This window comes from Athene cunicularia (genome assembly GCF_003259725.1).
Source record: "Athene cunicularia isolate RWA chromosome 20 unlocalized genomic scaffold, athCun1 chr20_part1, whole genome shotgun sequence".
Classification (NCBI taxonomy): domain Eukaryota; kingdom Metazoa; phylum Chordata; class Aves; order Strigiformes; family Strigidae; genus Athene; species Athene cunicularia.
Window position 1 is genome coordinate 8703732 of NW_020799125.1, and position 10519 is coordinate 8714250.

At 40.7% G+C, this 10519-nt stretch overlaps 1 protein-coding gene across 3 annotated transcripts in view; it reads left to right on the plus strand.

The window, feature by feature from the left end:
• SULF2 (sulfatase 2) overlaps nucleotides 1-10519 on the plus strand; it is a 72494-nt gene that overhangs the window by 49928 nt on the left and 12047 nt on the right. For all 3 annotated transcript variants that reach the window (XM_026861925.1, XM_026861928.1, XM_026861927.1), the window contains exons 12-13: nucleotides 2442-2649; nucleotides 8928-9171. In XM_026861925.1, the coding sequence (XP_026717726.1) occupies nucleotides 2442-2649; nucleotides 8928-9171 (452 nt within the window). The remainder of the gene's footprint in view (nucleotides 1-2441; nucleotides 2650-8927; nucleotides 9172-10519) is intronic.

Genomic DNA, 10519 nt, shown 5'->3' on the forward strand with positions numbered 1-10519 from the left:
CCCCCCCCCCCCCCCCCCCCCCATGTTCAATGTTTGCTTCTGAAGTCATTTATGTAGTTCTGCACTGCAGTCATTCAGCAGTGGGCCTGTTAATGCATACAATGTGCCCTTCCAGCAAAGCCTTTAAGATGTTTTCACTGTAGCATATATACTGCCTTGGAAGGATTTAAACTGCACCAAAAATTAAAGGATTTTTTCCAGTTCACCTGGAGGGGAAAAATGAGCATCACTTTCTTGACAGGAGATGAAAGAAATAGAGAAAAAATATTTTTGGGCCACACATGAGAGCACTTATTTACGGTAGTTCTCATCATGGCATTTAACTTGCCCTCTGTTGAATCTTCATATTTCTTGTATCAGACACCTACAGCGTAGAGCTCTACTGAGCAGAAAATGCAGTTTGTTCATATATTTTTGAAAAAATAAGATTCAGATGAATTGAAATGGGAGACAGCAACAAATATTTTTATATCTTTTCTTTCACTGTGAAAAGAAACCATTGCTGATTCCACCTCAGTCTGTGTATCAGTTAGTGTTAGGCATTTATAAAAAATAAGAATAAAAATAAGTCTCAGCAATTTATTCTACAGAGGTTATTTTTGTTCTACACCTTGTCTAGGTAAGTGCATCCTGCTTTACAGATCAAGACAGTCATACAAAGATGTCTGTTTCAGATGTCTTATTGTCAGTATCTTTCATTGATTCCTATGATTCCTTGTGCTGAAAGTGAAGCCAGGTTTATCTGCGTCAGTGCAAGGCTTGGGTTGTACAGGAGGCTGGGCGCAATATCTGCACCTAAGAAGTAATTATAGCTCAGGAGACTTGGCATCCAGTTGTCTGAGGAAATAAGTGGGCACACCATAAAACTCTGATCGTTTTAAATCGGAGGATCTCCTGTGAACGTAGATAAGCCCACTGCAACTGACCAGTTCACTTCTGACTCCTGTTAAATTCTGTATCATAAAACACAGTGGTACTGTTTTCTTACTCTGCTGTCATGCAAACAATGGGGTGAATTTCAATGGAAAATATAGCCTTTGTTGTCCTAGCCTGGGCATACCTCTCTGTGGGAGTTGAAGTGACTGAATCTCCCTTGTAGAGCTGCAGGCTGCTATAAAATGTCATCTCACTTGGGAGCTGTTGCTGTTTTTCCTTCTGTTCTTTTATTTGGAAAATTCTCAATATTCCATTGAGTCCTGGAGGCACAGACTTAGGATTTTGTAAGAGAGAAAAAGAGGAACGCCTCTCAAGATTCAGCAAAAAGCTGAAGTGTTTCCGAGAGTTTCTGTTTAAAGCAGTTAGCAACTGCTACTGTGAGGGGTTTTTTACTTATCTCAAAGCCTAGCTCTGTAGCTAGTGGTGTGTTGGTAAGTAAAGGAGTAGATGAAATTATTTTGTGATGTATCTGGGAAATGGGTAAAACTTCTATGCCAGACTGAAGACTCCCTTGCCCTTAGCACAGCTGTGACAGCAGCACAAAGGGAGCTATAAACAAGTTACTTCAGGTTTTCAGTAACAGAAGGAATTGGAGATTAGAGATGAGATTTTCCCTAGTTTGAATGGAAGAAGGAGGAGCTTCTCACTTCACAGGCATCCAGTGCAGCTCACCATTGCTAGTCAAGCCCAAGGGCGTTGAATGGGAAAGCTATTAAGAGAAACACTCAAGATGGAGATAAACTCGTCTAACTCGGCTTCCATGGCTGATCCAGTTCCCAGACCTTTTAAAGGTCAGGGAAGTGAAACAGGCACTTCTGCAGGGCAGTGCTTTTTCTTATCTCTTTTATATGGCTCTTTTAGGATGAAGTGAATTATACCCTGGAAATGACTGTTCCTCTTCAACTGTAGAATGAGTCTAGATAACCAGCTCAGACCAGATCTTTGTAGTAAAAGAGTCCACAACTTGGATAAAAGCATCCCACCATCAGGGGTTTGAACTAGGAAAGGGAAGGAGATCGAAAAGGTTTTTTCCCTTCTTGGAGAGTATGGGATGGGGCTGAGATTATATGCAGGCCCGGAGCTTGGTGCTGTCTTAATGGCGTACTAGTGGCATAGACTCCTGCCAGCCTGACAGACACACTTGATGGTAGGCAAGGATTCCTTTCAAACCTGTGGGTAAGGCTTGAACATCCTTGGTTGATGCCACAGTTATGCTTCTGAAAGTTGTCACTTGTGGCTTCCATGTTTTTAGCTGTAGTGTTGATTTTGTTAAGAAATTCCCGTTGTTCTGCCTCCAGGAAACAAAACCAAAACAAAAAAGCAAGGTTTTCCCAAAGAGTTCCTTTTTTGTCTGGAAACAGAGTATTACAAAAAATCTGTTTTGGTAGTAGGTGATAGATGAGCCCTAGCTTACTACAACAAGGGATCTCTGATAGATCACTGGAGCTGACCATTAGACAAAGCACAGTTGGGGCAGAGTTTTAACGACCAAATTTTTCTTCCAGAAATGGCAGTGTGTGGAAGATGCCAGTGGAAAGCTCAAGCTACACAAGTGCAAGGGAATGGCGAACTTGGCAGCTGCACGCAACAGCAAAGGCACCTCCAATATTTTGCCCAAGTATTACAACAGGAATAGTGAAGACTGTAATTGTGAGGAGAATGAATATAAGCTGAGCCATGTTGGACGAAGAAAGAAACTTTTCTCCAAGAAAAGTAAGCGAATGCACTGTATCTTCTGTCTGCTGTAGAAACCCGTTATGAGTTTGTTCAGTAACACACATAATTGTCTGATTTTTATGGACATTGAATTCTATCAGCATATTTTACTGTGTATCTAACTGTGAAACGGCATGCCTCATATTGCACAATCAGATTTGAAAATATCTCTGTAGGAAGAGGAGTGTTTTAATTCAAAACAGGGTCCTATATTTATGTCTTTCAAAACTGGGAAATGCAGTACACACCCTGAAGTGGCAAGTAGCACGTGTTACACAGGCCATGAAACATGAACAGTATTTTACAGCAAATATTCCATTTTTCAGTAGGTACTGGAATGCTTGAAGCCCTTACTGCAGTAATTTATTTTTAATAAGGATGCACGTGCTTTGTTACAGAAGCTGTTTGCTTCTAACATCCTTTCCTTGTGCTCAGTCAGCAGAGACAAGGCTGACTTTTAACCAGAGATCACGTCCGAAGGGGATGACTCTGTTTCTAGTTTCCTTGGCATAGATGAGGTGCTTTTTCAGAAAGCCTATTTCACTGGCTCTTTGTTAAACCTTAGTCAGACTAACATCTATATTTGAAGTATATAGTCTAATTATAGATTAAAGAGGGAAACGGCAGTACAGAATTATTATTCACTTGTAATGTTTCTTTCGTCTCACTCCACAAATACAGAGCCTTAATTATTTAGCAGATTAGTCTTTCTGTATAATGACCTGGCACAAGCTTCAAACAGAGAGTTTAAATTGATTTTCTCCCATTATATTTGCCTTGCAAGCTGATTAGTACCTACTAAGCTAATTTTTAGTTGAAAAAAATTATTGGTTCCAGGATGAAATTACTCAACTATACTTGCTGTTTAAATATGTGGCACAGCAGATAATCTTTAAATAACACTAGAACTTGCAGTTCAATTAACTTCTCCTTTTTTTTTTTTTTTTTCTTTTTTCTTGAAGTCACAGAGAAGAAAGTTCAGTCATGGGGGGTTAAATAACAGGAGTAGATTGAAGGCATTTATATGAGAAGAGGAAAACAATTTAAGTGAGGGCAACATAATGCTATCTGATAATACTTAACACTTACTTAAGTACTTTTCATCAGTGTCATGCTTCCAAAGCATTAACTAATTTTCACAACATCCAGAGAAGGTGGTTAAGTGTATAATTACCTTAGTTTATGTATGGAGGAGGTTGAGTCAAAAAAGTGGAGGTTTCTCCCTCTAGCAGAGGAATCAAAGTGATGGGTTTTTCCCTATGTTCTGCTCAGAAGAGGCAGGGTTTATACTTTATGCTTCAGCTCACTTGCCTTGTTGAACCGTAAGACATAAACTTCAGCAGTGTAAGATATGATCTTGACAATCATGTTCCCATTGCTTATGTCTTGAGTAAAATAATGGACTCCACAAATGCTTTGTTTTTCCTTCTGCCCACATCCAGGGTGTGACATACAGTGGAAGAGGTTAGCTTGGACCTATTGACATAGACCCTTTGATTTGGTGTGGCTATTCTTTTACATGCACTTACCTAATAAATGCCACGCTGAACACAAATGAGCACAAAGCAATACAAGTCATGGTAACATCCCAAGGTTTATCTAAACAGCTTACCTAGAAAGCTGACTCACGGGATTGTGAATGGTAAGGACATGACCTGGATGCTCGCATATTTGGATTTTTATGACCTGTGAGACTTGGGATAAAGTGCAGTCTGTCCTGGGTTTGCATAGTTCTGAGAGCATCTTTGGGGTGTGCTACACACAATTTGATGAGTGCATGGGATCATACTGTAGATCTACTTGAGTGCCAGTAAATGCTCTTCATCAGACTGAACAGTAGCTAAATAGAAAACAGAAGTTTCGAACTGGACTGGAGTCACATCCACATTAATGCTTTAGTTCACAGCAGTAGTGTAGCTCTGAAGAAAACACCCTGATCATTCTCTCCTATCATGCACAATAGAGATGGATTTGCAGAGAGCAAATTTGATGAATTCTAATCCACAGTCATTTACAGAAAACTAAATTAGATGCCCTGGTTCCAGGGTGCATCAAGTGTGCTGCAAACCCCAATGGGGGTATGAGAATTGGTCTTTCAGAAAGATTAAAACCAATAACATGTAGTAAGAACATGTGGTCTAATAGACCTGACTAAATTGCTGACGGAGGGGCTGGAGCACCAAATGTTTTGATAAAATAATTAGTTTCTATTGTAGACATGGTCTAGACCCACTGTCAGGTGTACCAGGGCAATTAGTAGGCAACAGTTGCCTAAATTGAGTAAATTCAATTGCAAAACAGGGTCATGTCATGTACATGCCATTTGGTCCACGTAACAAATACACAACTTGCCTGCAAAGCTTTTACATACTAGAAACACATCGCATTACTATTTGGTGTATCTGGGTTTGGATGTTAGGAATGCTTGCATTTCTGTGTCCTCTTTTTTTTTCTTTACTATTCCTTTCTTAGAAAAAGAAAAACAAAACAAAGCTTTGCAGTAGAAAAAAAAATTTGAGTAATAGTGAGCTCTTACAGTCTTTGTGTTGTGGACTATTATGTTTTTCTTGCTGTGGATTTGATCTCCTCCTGTGATGACCAAGTGCATGTGATTAAAGGAGTTATTAAGCTGCATGTAGAGAAATTATGATAGGCCACAGATTTGTAAACAGCAAACAAGTGTGTACAAAGGGACTAGTGCATTTTTATTCCAATTTTCTTGTCATTCATTTTTCGTTTGAGATAGTCCCAATGCTGGAGCAAAATGACCTTTTTGGTTATTAGAAAACAAAAACGAACAAAAATCAAAACAAATTTGAACATTGGTTACTTTAAAGATAGTGGGTTTGAAGTATAATTTTTAATGGCAGCTCTGAGGAGCTGGATATAAGAAAGTTTTTCAGGTTGGGTTTTTTTTCCTCTTTGAAGTATCTAAGGACTCAGATTCAAAATAAGATTTCTAGAAATCCCTAGGTACATAATACCCAAGAAAAAGCACCTCCAAACCTTTAACCATATTTCTAGACACTTCAGATATTTTCAAAAATTTAACTTCAAAGTATCTAATTTTACTTTGGTGTTACAGAAAAAAATGCTTCTTCTCTATAAAATTCTGGAAAATATATAGATGCTACCGGGAAATGTCAGGCAGGAATTCCTGAGGCTAGTGGCGGGTATTTTCCTCACTGCATGTGTAGAAGCAGAATCCTTGCGTACTGGCTTATTCTGTTGTCATTATGATAGTGGAAAGTACATCAGAACCAAAATACCTACAGGGTGTCACCAGGGGAGACCAAGAGTTCTCTGTCTTCTGCAGTGTTCCCACTGAGCAGTCGTGCTCCTGCTTTGGGGGAAATGCCAGACAGTGTAGTTATAGTTGGTTGCAGTCTTCTCAGTTATCCCTGAGAGAACTATCATTTTCAAATGATCTCAGTGTTAAATCACGCATTTTGTGGCTGCAAAATAAGTAATAATGCTTGAGGGTGGGACAGTTAAATATAAACCCAAAGGCTGGGCATGTTTATGTCAGATATGAAGTTTGTGGTTCTGTAATACAACATTGTCTTGCTTTATGCAACTGAGTAATATTTCTGGATACTGTAGGTCGTGCTTTCCTAGGCAGTGTTGAAACCTGAGATGCTACAAAAAGATAGTTGTAAAAAATCAGGTGTGTTTGAGTCTCTAGACTGCCTGGGGAAATCTGGGCCAGAACAGTGTAGTTAGTTCTTTTCAGGCTCCAACGAAGACAAGGATGCTTGTCAGGTGGTCCAGGAAGACAATGCTGGATGAGTGGGGCTCTGAAACACAGCTACCTTTCTTAGGCTTAAATTTCTCCAGACTCCACTTCCAGACTCAGTTCTGATGCAGTTTTTGAGCTGTACCATCTATAGGACAGCTGGCTTCTGTAAGACCGGAGGAGGCATTGGGACTCATATTGCTTCCCAAAGCCAAACTTTACTAACTTGAAAAAGAGTGTAGGTGTTTTGGGCCCAGTATTTAACAGCACTAAATCTACTTTGTTTGTGGGTTGTGTACACAGGTAAATGAATTGGAGAGAAAAGCTTAAACCTGGGGGAGGATCAGCTAATAAGTAATTAGACATTGGTATTTATGCCTGCAGTGCACTTTTCAGGTGGGAGAGCACAGCACAGATGGATATTGATCTTACGAAATATTTTAACCACTTCCTCTAAAAATAGTGGAGTTTGGTTACTAATCACAGTGCTGAGTCAGCACATTGTGATAAAATGATACAAGTAGTCCCTTATGAGCTGTCTCAGTCCAGACCAATTTGTTCACTGTAAGGCTGGGTTAGTTTGGCTGCAAAGGAGGAGTAAGTCCTGGCTTCTACTTCTTCAGGGACGTGTGTAGACGACAGTTCCCTGCAGCTATCTGCAGAGGTCCAACATGCTGGATTGGTGTATTAGACTTGGAAGGAAGGTAAATTGTTAGTTGGCTGAGCTTAACAAGATGAAATGAGGGAACAATTAAAGAAATGGGAGTTTATACTTTGAATATAATTGTTAGGGTGTAACTTTCTGGAACTTCCTCCTGCTTCTGAAAAGATGGGAGTTTCCTTCTCATTTAGTCAAACATTTCCTGAATGGGTGCCTGAAATAGGGTTGGTCTTTCAGTGGTGGAGGGGTTTTTTTTGGTTTGGTTTTTTTTTTCCCCTTCAGCAGTGACTCACCTGGCTTAATATCAGCAATAAACTTTGAGCCACAGGTGGAAAATGTGCAAAGCCAGACAATCCAGCTGGTATTCTACTTCTGTGTGTGGCGCTGACAAGAATATAGTGCTTGGACCAGTTTCAGGTGGGAGGAGATGTTTATTTCTCTTCCCACAGTCTGCAAAATGGCTTTTGAGACCTTGCAATCCATTTGGAATTAATGTAAGGCTTTTTGAAAAAAGTCACTCTGCGTTAATGCCAAAGCATGCCAATTGACAGGAGTATTTCTTTTGTCAATTTTGGTTGTTCTATGTCCCATTCCTTTTTTTCTTTTTTTTCCTGCTTCTTTTGCTGGGGAGATTTTTCCCATAGAGGAAGTTGGCTTTTTTGTGGAGTTTGGGATTGCAAGATCAGACTTCTCATTCAGTATGTTGGTTGAGTTTTCCCCTTACCAGATTGCAGAAGGCAGTCCCATCTCATGAGATGTGCTGGGTGTTCCAGTGCTGTGTGAGGGAGAGGTGACCAGAGGAGCTGGGGACTTGATTGTTTCCAGTAATGTTTTGAATGACTCCAACCCTCATATACAGAGCAAAGACTCAGGCCCTGGGCAGGGAGGAGATGAGAGACTATGGGACTTAGGCTGTACTTTTTTCTCAAGGAATGAGGTGATTATTGCTTCATGTAATGATACTCAGCAGCCATTGGCAGTGAGCAGGAAATACTGTCAGAGATGGACCCCATCGTACAGTAGGGATGTTTAGATATGGATTTAGACTCTATAACTAGCCCTCCCAGACCAAACAGAAAAGGAGCTCTGGGGTTTTGAGTTGAGACAGAACTTTGGAAAGCAATAATGGTGAAAAGATCAATGAGAATCTTACTGCATAGTGACAATTTGTAGCAAATGTCTCATTTTGCCTTTTGGCTGCAAATGCAGAAGCAAAGTCTAAGAGAGTGCATAGTACTGGGGGGTGGTGCTTTGTGTAGAAACTCACTGAATGGTCTGCGCATAAGGAAAGTAATTGTAAAGAAAATAATTAGATGTGGATAAATGTAAAGATTCAGATGTTAATCCCTCCCCCAAGAATCAAGCCTCTTACTTGAAGAATGAGCATAGAATTGAGGAAAGTCTCAGGTTGAACACAGGGAATACTTGGGACAACTTCAGGGAAGTGCTGCAGGAATCCTGGCAGTGGAGCATGGTACGGTGACAGTAGAAAACAGAACTCTGTGAGGGTGACCGAAGACTGTCACGCACTGCCACGGTTAGTTTGTAAGGTCTTACTGCCATCTAGTGACTCTTCTAGGGAAGAGCACAGAGTGTTTGCTCTCAAAGTGATACTGGACAAATGTATTTTCTTTCTCCCCTGCCATCCTTGTGCATCTGCATTATATCTGCCCCCTCTCTCATGCCCTGGGGTATCCATCTATCCATGCAAAAGGCAATGAAGCAGCAGACAGCTGCAGCAAACACCATTTGTCATCCAGTTAATTCCAAATGTCACAGTAGGGGCTGTTTTTTTTCCTCCCAAGAACCACAAAAAGGACCAAATTGTAACATGCCGTTTCTTCCCCTCTTCATCCTTTTGCTTCCTTTTCCCTGCAGAATACAAACCAAGCTATGTCCGGAATCGTTCGATCCGTTCTGTATCTCTTGAGCTGGATGGAGCCGTTTATACCTTGGGTTTAGAGGATGGCTACCAACCTGTCTTACCAAGAAACATCACCAAGCGGCACAAGGTACAGAGAGCTGTTCTTCGTGAGGAGGAAGATAAAGACATGGGGGAATACAGTGGCACTGGGGGCCTTGCAGAGTACACAGCCCCTAACCTAATAAAAGTGACTCACAGGTGAGTGCACGGGGGATATTTCTAAAGGCTTTTGCTGCTTAAGTGGCTGCTTTACCTAAATGAGCATGTTAACTTGTGATAAGCATATTGTGTCCCTTCTGGGTACTCACTCTAGCTTCACTAAAATTCTTACTCTCATCTGTACAACAGCTTTTGAGTTTGTTTTTGTTTTGTCATGTGCGGTGGGACATGAAGTTACTGGAGAAGTACAGCAGTGCTTTTCTGTCTTCTGCACTTGGGAGACAGCAATCACTGATCAGTGCGTGCTTCCAGTGAGGAGAACCACAATTCCTGTGAAACCAGGAAAGGCTCTACCCATGGAAGTGTCAGTGTGCAGTGGGTAACCTGGCCTGGCGGAAGGCCAAAGGCTCTAATTGGAGTGTGACCTCGTTTCATGTCATTGGTTGATTCGCATCTCAAACACCAAATCAGTCCTGAGGGAGGGAGCAGCCTCTCAAAGGAAAATCTGTATTATGGATGAAGTTGGATGGACCAGGAGCATTGGGAAATGGAACATATTGAGAGAGAGGTGAGGGAATTGTCTGGGCACTCTAATAGCTAAAGATCTTTTCCTCAGCGTGCAAGTCTAGGGACTGATGATGTATCTTCAACTGTACTTAATTAGCTTAGTCACCATTTCTGCTTGTGAATTATCAGGAAGTCCAGCAATCATTATTGATTACATGCTTTAACTTGTTTAATGACTAGCTCATGTAAACATGTGTGAGCCAGTTAGCTGCTGCTGAAATCTGAGGTTTCCATTTGACTGCTGTTTACAGGGTTAGGGAATTGCCTAACACGAGGAGACATAGCTAGGTTGGCATCAGAGAATTGTGCCCTCTGACCCCAGCTCTCATCAATGTTCCCATAAATGACCCATAAATCACTATTTGTACTTTTCTTCTGGAACAAGTTAAATTGGTTTTTGCTGCCTTACTGGGTGAATCCCAAATTCATATAAGGAACTGTCAGAAGGTTGTGCATAATGCATGAGGAGTCCCCAAGAACACTTGGAGAACAAAAAAAAAACAAAACAGTGGGACAACATGCATGAGATAGTTTAAAGAAAATAAAGGAGTATAGAAAATACTCAGCTTTAATTGAAGCAAACAATCAAAAATTACTATATGGTATTTGCTGACCCCCCAATAAACTTCTCAGGTAAATTTGTCAAGCTTTTGTGCATTTGTTTGTTTTTGAAATAATTTTAAAAGCTGGATTGCACTAGAAGTTAATGAAACAGAAACATGTCAGAGGGTATCTTGCTTTTGAAGTCAGGGTGATATCTTGGAAAAAAAAATTACCATTTTGTAGAAAGCAGCAAAATTTGCTCCCCCCCCCCCCGATA